General features: G+C 42.6%; 2 protein-coding genes across 2 annotated transcripts in view; one reads left to right on the top strand and one right to left on the bottom strand.

Moving 5' to 3' along the window:
• Positions 1–23, top strand: part of LOC121531550 (1-phosphatidylinositol 4,5-bisphosphate phosphodiesterase zeta-1) — a 40,096-nt gene extending 40,073 nt beyond the window's left edge. The window contains exon 12 of the mRNA XM_041836807.2: positions 1–23. This exon is cut by the window's left edge and continues 578 nt beyond it. The gene's annotated coding sequence lies outside the window, so the exon portion shown is untranslated.
• Positions 24–94: 71 nt separating this feature from the next.
• pik3c2g (phosphatidylinositol-4-phosphate 3-kinase catalytic subunit type 2 gamma) overlaps positions 95–15,000 on the bottom strand; it is a 46,974-nt gene continuing 32,068 nt past the window's right edge. The window contains exons 22-34 of the mRNA XM_041836806.2: positions 14,971–15,000; positions 14,621–14,750; positions 12,754–12,890; positions 11,805–11,974; positions 8,370–8,526; positions 7,992–8,101; positions 7,603–7,777; positions 6,222–6,340; positions 5,977–6,073; positions 5,754–5,826; positions 5,224–5,303; positions 4,956–5,081; positions 95–4,388 (exon numbers count right to left, since the gene is read on the bottom strand). The exon at positions 14,971–15,000 is cut by the window's right edge and continues 63 nt beyond it. Of these exons, the coding sequence (XP_041692740.2) occupies positions 4,206–4,388; positions 4,956–5,081; positions 5,224–5,303; positions 5,754–5,826; positions 5,977–6,073; positions 6,222–6,340; positions 7,603–7,777; positions 7,992–8,101; positions 8,370–8,526; positions 11,805–11,974; positions 12,754–12,890; positions 14,621–14,750; positions 14,971–15,000 (1,587 nt within the window). The 3' untranslated portion in view covers positions 95–4,205. The remainder of the gene's footprint in view (positions 4,389–4,955; positions 5,082–5,223; positions 5,304–5,753; positions 5,827–5,976; positions 6,074–6,221; positions 6,341–7,602; positions 7,778–7,991; positions 8,102–8,369; positions 8,527–11,804; positions 11,975–12,753; positions 12,891–14,620; positions 14,751–14,970) is intronic.

Genomic DNA, 15,000 nt, shown 5'->3' with positions numbered 1-15,000 from the left:
TCCATCACTCAGGCTCACCAATACACCTCAGCATGGATAAAGGGCCCTTGCTAGTTGCAGGCAGCAGCAGCAAGAAAATTAAAGTGCATTTGGGTGATATAGATATCTGATTTATTGGCATAGAACAAGTCTTGATATAATTTACTGAAACTAGTGGTATAGATCTGACGGACCAACAGGACTCAAGGACAATGGGACTGGGACTTTCTGAAGGCACTGTACACAGTAAGGAAGTATTGTTGGAAGTATCGACGCATAGCTTTCATAGTTTTTGAAAGTTAATTTCAAAAACTTGAGTCTGCACTCAACTCTGTGGATGAAATCATTGTGGAGTTGAGGTACTTGGCAAGGGATGGGACTGGGACTGACTAAGGCTGAGGATGGGAGGGGGGGGCTGGATGGAGAATAGAGTAGAACACTATTACAGATGTGACCGTCAGCCGCTTACAGTGATGGAAAACCATGTCACAAAACATTCAAAACTTTCATTACACATAAAAATACTTTACAGTGTGCCACAGTTGTAACAATACAATTGTCCGGGACTAAATAGATTCTCATACGACCAACGTGTCTCAGAGTTAAGATAAAAATACCACTTAAAACAAGACATTCAAAAGGGCTAGCAGCAGCCACCACAGTTTAAAAGTTAAAAGACCAAACCCTTGAGAAAGGCCCGGGGCAGTGGGTAATATAAATAACATTTCATAAGAGGTTTATATTATTGAAACCAATACAGTATACAAAGAAGTTTATTCTCATCCCTACCCTCAATAACTCCCTGTATGAGTCCCAAATGGCCCCTATGGCTCTGGTCAAAAGTAGTGCACGATATAGGGAATATGGTCTCATTTGGGACTCAGTCCCTATTAATGACTCAGTGTAGTGCAGAGCAGGTAGTCCAGGTCAGTAGCCTGCTGGGAGAATGGTGATTGGTGGCATTAAGGTCACATGACATCGTTCCACCTGGTAAATCTCTTCAATGGATCACTGCATCCCACCTCCGCATCACATCAATACATCCCTATGCATGACTCAGACTAATCACATCAATACATCCCTATGCATGACTCAGACTAATCACATCAATACATCCCTATGCACGACTCAAGACTAATCACATCAATACACCACTATGCACGACTCAGACTAATCACATCAATACACCACTATGCATGACTCAGACTAATCACATCAATACACCCCTATGCACGACTCAGACTAATCACATCAATACACCACTATGCATGACTCAGACTAATCACATCAATACACCACTATGCATGACTCAGACTAATCACATCAATACATCCCTATGCATGACTCCGACTAATCACATCAATACATCCCTATGCATGACTCAGACTAATCACATCAATACATCCCTATGCATGACTCAGACTAATCACATCAATACATCCCTATGCATGACTCAGACTAATCACATCAATACATCCCTATGCATGACTCAGACTAATCACATCAATACATCCCTATGCATGACTCAGACTAATCACATCAATACACCACTATGCACGACTCAGACTAATCACATCAATACACCACTATGCACGACTCAGACTAATCACATCAATACACCACTATGCACGACTCAGACTAATCACATCAATACACCACTATGCACGACTCAGACTAATCACATCAATACATCCCTATGCATGACTCAGACTAATCACATCAATACACCACTATGCACGACTCAGACTAATCACATCAATACACCACTATGCACGACTCAGACTAATCACATCAATACACCACTATGCATGGCTCAGACTAGTGGAGTGCAGAGCAGATAGAACAGGTCAGAGAATGGAGATAGATGGGACTAGGACTGAGCTGAGGATTAGACAAGGACTGAGCTGAGGATTGGAATAGGGCTGAGCTGAGGATTGGAATAGGGCTGAGCTGAGGATTGGAATAGGGCTGAGCTGAGGATTGGACTAGGGCTGAGCTGAGGATTGGACTAGGGCTGAGCTGAGGATTGGAATAGGGCTGAGCTGAGGATTGGAATAGGGCTGAGCTGAGGATTGGAATAGGGCTGAGCTGAGGATTGGACTAGGGCTGAGCTGAGGATTGGAATAGGGTTGAGCTGGGGATGGGAGGGAGGGAGGGATGGAGCCAGCCACATGCTCTCATCTCTCCCAGTTCTGTCCCCAATAGGAGCAATCAGACTATTAAGAGTATAAACAGTTCATTACATTTCACAACAAATTATCTACACACATAACAAACAGTACATGATGAGTTCAATAATGGCTATAATTAATTACACATTTTCAAAACATACATTTCCTTCATTTTGAGAAATAAATAGACCAAGAAAGATACAGTGTAGAGAATAGATCCTAAATACAGTGTCCAGTATCAGACTAGAGTCCCAGTAAACAGCCTCCCTGCTAGGCCTAGTCCCATCCCCAGCTTTGTAACATTTCATTCTTCAAATCCAAACACCCTCCAAGAACCACTAGTAGTGGTGTGCTTAGGGTGTTGACTCATCTATATAAAGGAGCAGGATGTTGACTCATCTATATAAAGGAGCAGGATGTTGACTCATCTATATAAAGGAGCAGGATGTTGACTCATCTATATGAAGGAGCAGGATGTTGACTCATCTATATAAAGGAGCAGGATGTTGACTCATCTATATAAAGGAGCAGGATGTTGACTCATCTATATGAAGGAGCAGGATGTTGACTCATCTATATAAAGGAGCAGGATGTTGACTCATCTATATGAAGGAGCAGGATGTTGACTCATCTATATAAAGGAGCAGGATGTTGACTCATCTATATAAAGGAGCAGGATGTTGACTCATCTATATGAAGGAGCAGGATGTTGACTCATCTATATAAAGGAGCAGGATGTTGACTCATCTATATAAAGGAGCAGGATGTTGACTCATTTATATAAAGGAGCAGGATGTTGACTCATCTATATAAAGGAGCAGGATGTTGACTCATCTATATAAAGGAGCAGGATGTTGACTCATCTATATGAAGGAGCAGGATGTTGACTCATCTATATAAAGGAGCTGGATGTTGACTCGTCTATATGAAGGAGCAGGATGTTGACTCATCTATATAAAGGAGCAGGATGTTGACTCATATATATAAAGGAGCAGGATGTTGACTCATCTATATAAAGGAGTAGGATGAAGTAAAGCAATAACTAAACAAATATATATATCCGTAAAAAAGATGCAGATTCATGATTTCGACTGGCTGAGAAAATATGTCAGTCTCGTCCTGACACGTTAATTCTCAATAGGACACTGGAGATCGAATTTCGATATTGAAACAATGTTGCAAATGTCGAAAGACAGACAGCGACGTTTATACAAACCCTGTTGTTGCAAACCAAATGTTAGGCTAGAAGCAAGGGGAAATAATGTCTAGGTGCTTTTTACAGTGGAGATCAAGTTAATGAATTGGTTGGCTGGGCTGATGGGACACTGGGATGCACAAGTATTTCTCAGATAAAACAGAAAACAAGATGCCCATTTTTGCGTCATAGGCGTACACGTGCTAAACAGGTTTCTTAGTGTGGCTTAGAACGCGTCTCAACCAATCACAATGCTTGTTTTGACCAACCCGTTGTAGAATTCTCCTTAGATGCTGATCTAGGGTTAGTTTTGGATTAGGTGAGGAGGGTAAACTGATCCCAGATCAGGTGCCAAATCGAACAGACAACTTCTCTAGTATAACAATTCCCCCATTGCTCCATGGAAGTTCCTGTATAGCACTGACATCTAGTGGTGGCAGGCTGCCATCACATCACCTCTCCAGAATGGCGTTCAGTAGGGAGAAAACATTTTGAAACGGAGTGAGGTACTACCTGTACTTGTCCAATGAGAGACACTTCTGTGAAACAGGGAGGGACAGTGCTACCTGGATTTGTCCAATAAGAAACGCTCATCTTCGGTTTCCGCACTAGGAATCAGATTTCCCAGTAGTAGGAACCACTCCGCAGTGTTATGCTGCGATGCGCCCTAATGAAAAGGCACTATGCATCCGATTGTCCAGTAGGAACCACTCCTCAGTGTTATGCTGCGATGCGCCCTAATGAAAAGGCACTATGCATCCGATTGTCCAGTAGGAACCACTCCTCAGTGTTATGCTGCGATGTGCCCTAATGAAAAGGCACTATGCATCCGATTGTCCAGTAGGAACCACTCCTCAGTGTTATGCTGCGATGCGCCCTAATGAAAAGGCACTATGCATCCGATTGTCCAGTAGGAACCACTCCTCAGTGTCCATGCTCTTCTGTTCCAGTCTGACATTGGTCACGGCCACAAAGGCCTTCCTGCTCTTCACCGTCACCTCTAACACGCGGCCTTGCAAAGACAACACGTCACGGTACTCTATCTAAAGACAGACAGAGAAGGACAACACTTTGTTATTCATTTTTTACTTTTTAAATATTTGAAACATGTCTTTTTTTTGCCTTTAACCTAAACCCCAGAGACAGATTAGAAATGTAGCACAGGTCATTTCTGGCCATTACTAAACGCAAACTACTTCCTCTCATCTGCACCACCACCACCCACAGTGCCTACACACCCACAGTGTCTACACACCCACAGTGTCTACACACCCACAGTGTCTACATGATTGATGTGATGAAGCCAGTGGACTCTGCCCCATGGCTCTCCAGTCTACAAGCCTTATATTGCTTAATGAGGACAGTTCACAGAAGACCTATTGTCATAAATGACTCAAAACAGAGGCTGCCATTCTAGCTATAGAAAAAAATCAGACTAAAGTATGTATGACTGTTTTCGTAATTGAAGATGTGTTGAGGCACAACTTTAGGTAACTTGCTGCTCACACTGCTAAAGTGACAGTTTAATATTCCTTCTTCCCTTTTGCTTACGGGCAGACATTAATTTAGAGTTTCTCAACAAGTAAATCTATGAGTGATAGTTTATGTACCAGTTCGTTGAAGGTAGGGTTGTGGTTGTTACGGACCACCTTGGTCTTCCTCTTGGACCTGTTGAGGGGGTCCGGCCTCAGCCTGGTGACCACATAGGCATCTGGGCACGAACCATTGGCCAAATTCTGATGTATTAGAGCAGAGAGACAAGTACAGCAGTTAGTGGTGAAGAAGAAGAAGAAGAAGAAGAAGAAGAAGAAGAAGAAGAAGAAGAAGAAGAAGAAGAAGAAGAAGAAGAAGAAGAAGAAGAAGAAGAACCCTACTCACAATGTTCTTGAGGTGTTTGACCAGGACTGAGAGCTTGTGGTCGTTGTAGGACATGTAGAGCTGAATCTGGGGTTGACCGTCTGCAACACAACGGTTAACAGTTAAAGATACTATACATAACATTTGCCTCTAGGGGTGCTCTTGAGCCAAAAAGGTTCCCTGGCCTAAATTGATAGAAATATTGTCCAGAAACGTCCTCACTGAACAGACAGCCCCCCCGCCCACAAACCCTTGAACAAAAGCTTTTATTGCAAAATTATGTTATCCTATCATTTTAGGTAATCAATTGGCAGATTTCAAACATAAAGAAGCATATCATTTTACATTGACATTTTAGTCATTTAGAAGACGCTCTTATCCAGAGTGACTTATAGGAGCAATTAGGGTTAAGTAACTTGCTCAAGGGCACATCGGAAAATCTTTCACCTAGTCGGCTCAGGGATTCGAACCAGCGACCTTTCGGTTACTGGCCCAACGCTAGACTACCTGCCGCCCATAAAGAAGTGGTGCTTAAAGAAGCAGTACATTACCTCTGTCTGATTTCACAGAGTTGGGAGTCCCGGTCTTGGGTCCATCCAGAAACAACCTGCACACATACTCATTCTGCAGATGGCACAATTAAATATGCTTTAGGGCCACGGTCAGTTCATGGGATTCAAACAGTGAAGATCAAACAATGACAGCTTTTCCGTGACTAGAATAAAAAGACTAAGAAGAAGAGGACGAAAAAGGAGAAGGAGGACTGAGACGTACCCCTTTACACGGTCCTTCGAACAGTTCCTTCAGATACTTGTTGAGCAGGGACATTTTTCTGCCTGGAGTGAACGACATCTTGAACCATTTGGGGAATCTTAACCAATAATGAAAAGAGCATGAATAAATATGAATTCAATTTTAATTGAATGCATTCACATTAAATGGGACACACTTTATGTGTGTCAAGGAGCGAGTACAGCACAAAGTTGGTGCAATTCAATAGTATGGTGACTCAGACTCACTGTGGGAGCGTAGACTCGATGAAGTGTTTCTTCAGCTCTCTGTGGATCAGCTCAAACTGGCCAAACGTCTTCTCACTGATCAGGAAGCCGTCCTCAATGGTCACCCTCAACTCATAAGTCTGAAATTACACATCATCAAAAAGTCTTCCGAAGACACAATGAAGTACACTTTAATTTAAAACCCTCCCGTTGTCTTAGGGTCAAAATGACCCGCCACTGTGTTGAACCAACTTTATTTAATTTTTTTATATTTTTCTGGATCATTTGTGAGAAGGAGGCAGTGATACTTTCTTTAAAGTCTCACTGCCTCCTTCTCACAAACGATCCCCAAAATATAAAAAATTAAATAAAGTTGGTTCAACACAGTGGCATGGCATTGACACGTCGACTGAAGTAATTATTTGAGTAAAATCACACATTTATCACACATCATATCATTATCACATTATCTCTCTTTATAATTACACTTGTAAAAGTGATTTTAGGATTCACTCTTAGAAAAAAAGGTTATTCGGCTGTCCCCAGAGGAGCACCCTTTATGGTAGAACCCTTTTGGGTTCCACGTAGACGGACAACCCATCTCCCTAGCCACTAGACAGAGAACCCATCTCCTAGCAACAAGACAGAGAACCCATCTCCTAGCAACCAGACAAATTGAGAGTTTAGCACATGGCATAGGCCTAAGTGTTTTAAAAGTAACTTTTTACTACTGTATATATTGACAGTGAGCTTAAAATGGCCATAGTACTTCAATGCTTAGGCCCAATGAGGAAAATGCTGTGTATCTGATAGGTGTAAAGGAGTCAGCATGCTTCAGTTCGTCTGGCGTCTAGCCGAAGTCGACTAAGCGAACCGAATGCGTGTTCTCCCTTAAAAGACCTTCGCTTGGAAAACAAGAAAAGAGCGGCAATAGTACCGTTTGTCCATTTTGAGACACCGTAGCCAGTATTCACTTCCTCAAAATAGTCAGAATTAATCTAAGATAACTCAATAAATATTACATCTAACTAAGATGTTTGGTGCAGTATTTCTCAATGAAAAAATGTGCATGAAAACAAGTAATCTCTCGTTGAATGACAAGAAAGACTTTATTGAAGAATCCCTAATGTTGACCAATCACTGACGAAGGGGCGTAGACTTCGGCTTGCCTTTACAAAAAAATGTGTGTGCCCGAACAGTCGAAAAAACCCTTACAAAAGTCCAAAACGAACAAAAACGTCACAAAATGTCATCATAATATATGCACAAACTGTTCCGAACTGTTTCGGCTGGGAAGCATGCAGACGCCTTAAACGATATTGCAACAATTTCACCTGGCCTATCAGAGGACAAGATGAAGCTACCAAATTTCACCACATTGCTTAGGGGCAGAGACACTCACCACATCCTTGCCCTTCACGGTGTACTTCTGTATGACAGCTTCCTGGATGTTGGTGTTGGGGGAGGAGCTCTGAGCAGGGCTGGGCGGTGCCAGCTTCTTCCCAGATGACTGGACCATGGTGTGGATCAGGAAGTTGAGCTTGACCGGGAAGCTACCCATGCTCTCCTTGATCTTCCTGCAAGACAGAAGTATGGATGGATGACAGGCAAAACCTATAGTTTTTAGGTTCATATATATGGACATTAAAAGGCCGCCACTTGGAAGGATCCCAGAGAGAGATGGAAAGATGTGTCTTGTGTGTAACAATAGCACAGTAGGAGTGTCTCTGTATGTAAGTTGAAAGAGAAGAGGAGGGGTGAAGAGGAGTGGCAGTGTGAGAGTCATATTACTTGGTAAAGTAGGACGTAGCCTCCATCTCAGAGTCCTGGGGTTTCAGGTTGTTCTGAACATACTGCAGGTCCTGGATGTCCTTCAGCTCCGGCATGCCTGCACCCAGCATCTACACACACACAGGCACGCATTCAATGATTGTACAATGTAACACCTTCATGACAATGTCATAAGCCTGTCATAATGCTTCAATAAAGTGTTACTAAGGTTTTATTAAGATGTATACTGACCAGCTGCCGTAGGCTGAGCACTAGGGTGGTCATAAGCCACTCATAATTACCAAGGTGTCATAAGCCACTCATAATTACCAAGGTGTCATAAGCCTGTCATAATGCTTCATAAAGTGTTACCAAGGTGTTATTAAGATGTATACTGACCAGCTGCAGTAGGCTGAGCACCAGGGCGGTGCGTCGTCGTATTCCGTTGTAGGCTTCACAGCAGAGCTCTACGAAGCGATGAAACCTCTGGGGCTTCTGACCCCCGCCGGTGATGAAGTGCTGCATCTCTGAGGTGAAGATGAATGGAGTCCGGTCCCTACCATCACAGAGAGGAGGGGTGTCAGTCACATGGTAGGTAGTTGGTAGTGCAGAGCGATTAACCGACATTTCGTAAAAAAATTTTTTGGGGAGGGGGGTTATTAAACAACTAAACAACATCGGTTCAATTACTTGAATTACATTTAGTTTGTTTTTTCTTTGTGAGCCCAACGTGCCGTTTCTCTAGAGAGAAATCAAATCATCCACGAGAGAAATCAACTCTAGACCTACCGTTGAAGTCGGAAGTTTACATACACTTAGTCATTAAAACTTGTTTTTCAACCACTCCACAAATGTCTTGTTAACAAACTATCGTTTTGGCAAGTCGGTTAGGACATCTACTTTGTGCATGACACAAGTAATTTTTCCAACAATTGTTTACAGTCAGATTATTTCACTTATAATTCACTGTATCACAATTCCAGTGGGTCAGAAGTTTACATACATTAAATTGACTGTGCCTTTAAACAGCTTGGAAAATTCCAGAAAATGATGTCATGGCTTTAGAAGCTTCTGATAGGCTAATTGACATCATCTGAGTCAATTGGAAGTGTACCTGTAGATGTATTTCAAGGCCTACCTTCAAACTCAGTGCCTCTTTGCTTGACATCATGGGAAAATCAAAAGAAATTAGCCAAGACCTCAGAAAAAAGATTGTAGACCTCCACAAGTCTGGTTCATCCTTGGGAGCAATTTCTAAACGCCTGAAGGTACCACGTTCATCTGTACAAACAATAGTACGCAAGTATAAACACCATGGGACCACGTAGCCGTCATACCGCTCAGGAAGGAGACGCGTTCGGTCTCCTAGAGATGAACCTACTTTGGTGCGAATCAATCCCAGAACAACAGCAAAGGACCTTGTGAAGATGCTGGAGGAAACGGGTACAAATGTATCTATATCCACAGTAAAAACGAGTCCTATATCGATATAACCTGAAAGGCCGCCCAGCAAGGAAGAAGCCGCTGCTCCAAAACCGCCATAAATAAGCCAGACTACGGTTTGCAACTGCACATGGGGACAAAGATCGTACTTTTTGGAGAAATGTCCTCTGGGCTGATGAAACAAAAATAGAACTGTTTGGCCATAATGACCATCGTTATGTTTGTAGGAAAAAGGGGGTGCTTGCAAGCCGAAGAACACCATCCCAACCGTGAAGCACGGGGGTGGCAGCATCATGCTGTGGGGGTGCTTTGCTGCAGGAGGGACTGGTGCACTTCACAAAACAGATGGCATCATGAGGAAGGAAAATTATGTGGATATATTGAAGCAACATCTCAAGATATCAGTCAGGAAGTAAAGCTTGGTCGCAAATGGGTCTTCCAAATGGACAATGACCCCAAGCATACTTCCAAAGTTGTGGCAAAATGGCTTAAGGACAACAAAGTCAAGGTATTGGAGTGACCATCACAAAGCCCTGACCTCAATCCTACAGAAAATGTGTGGGCAGAACTGAAAAAGCGTGAGCGAGCAAGGAGGCCTACAAACCTGACTCAGTTACACCAGCTCTGTCAGGAGGAATGGGCCAAAATTCACCCAACTTATTGTGGGAAGCTTGTGGAAGGCTACCCGAAACGTTTGACCCAAGTTAAACAATTTAAAGGCAATGCTACCAAATACTAATTGAGTGTATATAAACTTCTGACCCACTGGGAATGTTATGAAAGAAATAAAAGCTTAAATAAATCATTCTCTCTACTATTATTCTGACATTTCACATTCTTAAAATAAAGTGTTGATCCTAACTGACCTAATTTTTACTAGGATTAAATGTCAGGAATTGTGAAAAACTGAGTTTAAATGTATTTGGCTAAGGTGTATGTAAATTTCTCACTTCAACTGTATGTGGGACGCTGGTCTAAAGGGAGTTGTAGTTTTCATTAAACAAATATTCAACATAGTTCAGCGCAGAAACATGGTAATTAACTACAATGACCATAATCCATTACACCATTGTTTCCCTGTCTCGGGCACGGGTCAGAGTGGAAGAGGCGAAGGCGAATCGGGAAGAGGTTTCACTCTCGACAAAATCAGTCCAAAATAATCCCAATGCATTTCTATTTTCTTATTTTGGACCTAAACTTGTTGCCTGCCTTCCCGGTTTTGGGACAAAACGACTCCCCATTGTTAGGGCATAGACATGAGCATCTCGTCATTATATACAGATCTCTGGACAGATACACTTTTACGCCTGCTACGTTAGGTTAGATACACACCGACCACAGTGACCACATGAGAGAAGAATGTACACAACCCAATGACGAGAGAGACAGAGACAGTTCACGAAAGTATGCCTTATCTACTTTGAAGAACTAGTAAAATGATTTCGTCAGACAGCTCTGCAGCATACTTAGGCAGGCTAGCTAAATAGGATGACTAAAGACAATACCGTATGGGGAGCACATCACGTTAGATGGTCTGGCTGGCTGACTGCTACTGCCTGAGCAGAGATGAGATGAGTTTTACAGAAAGAAAAATAATAAAGTAATCAAATAAAAACTAAGTAATATACACAACTGAAATATTTGATTATTTCATAGCCATTCCCTGTTTTTCTATTGATGTCAATATGGACCTGACAGAGACAAAGGAATATTTTCAATGTTTTGGCAATTTAATGTTCACTATTTTTGGCTTTGGAATTACCATTAAAAAGCTCTAGAATCAAGGTAATGTCGTTATTTCATAATGCATTTAATGTTTAAAAAAAATAAATGCAAATCGAAAAAAACGTGATTATTTTTTTATAATCTAACCGAAACTGAACCGACCTCAAAAAGCACTAATCGTTCAGCACTAATAGTTGGCAATTTACACAGGGGAGTAAATGGAATAGAGCTCCTTTATTCAAGTATTTCTGTAAATATCTAAAGTCCTTCCTCCATATGCATACCAGTAGACGTGCGGCATGTAGCTTAGTGGTTAAGAGCGTTGTGCCAGTAACCGAAAGGTCGCTGGTTCTAATCCCCGAGCCCGACTAGGTGAAAAACCTGTCGATGTGCCCTTGAGCAAGGCACTTAACCCTAATTGCTCCTATAAGTCGCTCTGGATAAGAGCGTCTGCTAAATGACTAAAACATTTTTTAAAATGTAGATCCGATTGGATAGGTGTAAGAGATATAGAGACATTTCAGCCAGCCTGTCAGAAGGCTAGGTGAAGCAGTTAGGATATTATATACTGCTTACATATATCCACTCCTTTCAGATCTACAGGGCTTGATTTGGGATTCAACAGTGGTGACCTCAGTCATGGTTACAGTGTCTTCTGGGACCTGCCTTTTGATGCTGGCGAACTTCTGTGCGTTGCCCATAATCTTGCCGAAGTCGATGTGGAACATGTGACCGCTGTGTTTCAGCATGATGTTGTCGTTGTGGCGGTCACAGATACCCAGGATGAAGGTCGCTACGCACCAGCCAGCACAGGAGTGGATGAAATTCACCACAGCCTGGATGGGGAGATACAGGAGAATAGTCTACAGATGTAGGATCTTAATTTGAGGAGATACAGGAGAATAGTCTACAGATGTAAGATCTTAATTTGATCAGTCTTTTGTTGATGAGTTTTTTCCTGCACAGCAGGAAATGCAACCTTGTAGTGTATTCAAGATTTAAAAAGGCTTCTGAAGTTTGCAATTTCCACTTAAAAATGTCAGACTTTTTTTTGTCGTAACAAAAAATATATCAACCCCTACAAAAAATGTCCATTAATTATAATCCACATAATAATTCACATTTCCTGATGCTGCAGGATTATTTTCCTGCTGTAGCAAACTGGCTCAAAATAAGATCCTACGTCTGTATCACGACAACAACAACTAACTCAACAACAACAACAACACCAGCCAGCACAGGAGCGGAGGAAATATATCACAGACTGTTTAGGGAGATACAGGAGAATATTCTATCACAGCTCTGTCTGTGGTCATAAAGTTATACAGTAGGCTTTTCTGTATTCATTCAAAATAGATAATGGACAATAGAAAGTTGTTCTTCTTAAGTTACTTTTTTGTCATCCAATAATCCACTATTTTCAAAGGAATGTGGAGTATAGAGTCCAAATCCAGAGGAAATCTACTGAATCTTAGTTTAAACCAGTTACATTATTTTCTATTTACTGACTCTGACCCCACAACTGCAAGGTCAAAGGTTTGGCACAAGGCATCCATACGACAAAATGCTAACCAAGATACACGTCCTACACACTAGATTACTACATGCAGTATACCTCCTCATAATCCTCCTCAGTCTTGTTCCACATGTGGAACCATTTCTCCAGGGTGTCCTCTCTCAGCGCCCCACCCAGACCCCACTCCTGCTGGATCTTACCCAGGGTCACTGCCTCTGGAACCACCTCCACCAGACCTACACACACACACACACACACACACACACACACACACACACACACACACACACACACACACATGGACAGGCACGCATGCACACACACACATTTGAATACAGAGGCACGCATTCGGAAAGTATTCAGACCCCTTCACTTTTTCCACATTTTGTTACGTTACAGCCTAATTCTAAAATGGATTAAAGCAAAAATTTTCCTGATCAATCTACACACAATACCCCATAATGACAAAGCAAAAACAGGTTTTTAGAAATGTTTGCAAATGTATTAAAAATAAAAAACAGAAATACCTTATTTACATAAGTATTCAGACGCTTTGCTAAGAGACTCGAAATTGAGTTCAGGTGCATCCTGCTTCCATTGATCATCCATGAGATGTTTCTACAACTTGATTGGAGTCCACCTGCGGTCAATACAATTGATTGGACATGATTTGGAAAGGCACACACCTGCCTATATAAAGTCCCACAGTTGACAGTGCATGTCAGAGCAAAAACCAAGCCATGATGTCGAAGGAATTGTCTGTAGAGCTCCGAGACAGGATTGTGTCGAGGCACAGATCTGGGAAGGGTACCAAAACAATTCTGCAGCATTGAAGGTCCCCAAGAACACTCCATCATTCTTAAATGGAAGAAGTTTGGAACCACCAAGACTCTTCCTAGAGCTGGCTGCCTGGCCAAACTGAGCAATCAGGGGAGAAGGGCCTTGGTCATGGAGGTGACCAAGAACCCGATGGTCATTCTGACAGAGCTCCAGAGTTCCTCTGTGGAGATGGGAGAACCTTCCAGAAGGACAACCATATATGCAGCACTCCACCAATCAGGCCTTTATGGTAGAGTGGCCAGACGGAAGCCACTCCTCAGTAAAAGGCACATGACAGCCCGCTTGGAGTTTGCCAAAAGGCACCTAAAGACTCTCAGACCATGATGAAACCAAGATTGATCTCTTTGGCCTGAATGCCAAGTGTCACATCTGGAAGAAACCTGGCACCATCCCTATGGTGAAGCATGGTGTTTTTCAGCGGCACGGACTGGGAGACCAGTCAGGATCGAGGAAAAGATGAACGGAGCAAAGTACAGAGAGATCCTTGATGAAAACCTGCTCCAGAGCACTCAGGACCTCAGACTGGGGCGAAGGTTCACCTTCCAACAGGACAATGACCCTAAGCACACAGCCAAGACAACGCAGGAGTGGCTTCAGGTCAAGTCTCTGAATGTCCTTGAGTGGCCCAGCCAGAGCACAGACTTGAACCCGATCGAACATCTCTGGAGAGAACTGAAAATAGCTGTGCATTGACGCTCCCCATCCAAACTGACAGAGCTTGAGAGGATCTGCAGAGAAGAATGGGAGAAACTCCCCAAATACAGGTGTGTCAAGCATGTAGTGTCATACCCAAGAAGACTCAAGGCTGTAATCGCTGCCAAAGGTGCTTCAACAAAGTCCTGAGTAAAGGGTCTGAATACTTTTTTAATTGTAATAAATTTGCAAACATTTCTAAAAACCTGTTTTTGCTTTTGTCATTATGGGGTATTGTGTGTAGATTGATGAGGAAAAAAAAACATTTTCATCAATTTTAGAATAAGGCTGTAACGTAACAAAATGTGGAAAAAGTCAAAGGGGTCTGACTACTTTCCGAATGCACTGTAGATGGTGGTATATTAAGTGAGTACATGTTACCACAGACTGTAGTCTATGTGTCTAAAACGACGTAGCGCTGCCAGCCACTGACCCTGGTCTCGGCCAGTAGACAGACACCTGTAGGTGACCATCCTCATGTTCAGCCCGTCCTGCAGCCACACCTTGTCCATCACACGCACTATCTGCAGCACCAGCATGTCCTGCCGCAGGTTATCCCCTGTCTGGATACATACACACTTAGTTGAAGTTAGCGGTGGCTAGCTGCTAACTTCAGCCACCGCTAAACTAAAAATCTATGGGAGAGATCGGGACAACAGTGCAAAAGGTTGGTTTACAGTTTCTCCTGGCTCATAGACTACTGTCAGGGTAAGGAACCATATAGCTGTAAAAGGTCTAAAATTCCAAACTTTTCTTTTGAAATAGCCTGAGAGAGAGAGTTACCTTGCAGATGACAGAGATGTTCCTGCCCAG

This window comes from Coregonus clupeaformis, chromosome 19 (genome assembly GCF_020615455.1).
Source record: "Coregonus clupeaformis isolate EN_2021a chromosome 19, ASM2061545v1, whole genome shotgun sequence".
Classification (NCBI taxonomy): Eukaryota; Metazoa; Chordata; class Actinopteri; order Salmoniformes; family Salmonidae; genus Coregonus; species Coregonus clupeaformis.
Note: the sequence above shows the minus strand (reverse complement) of the source record. Positions and strands in the feature narration are given on the sequence as shown.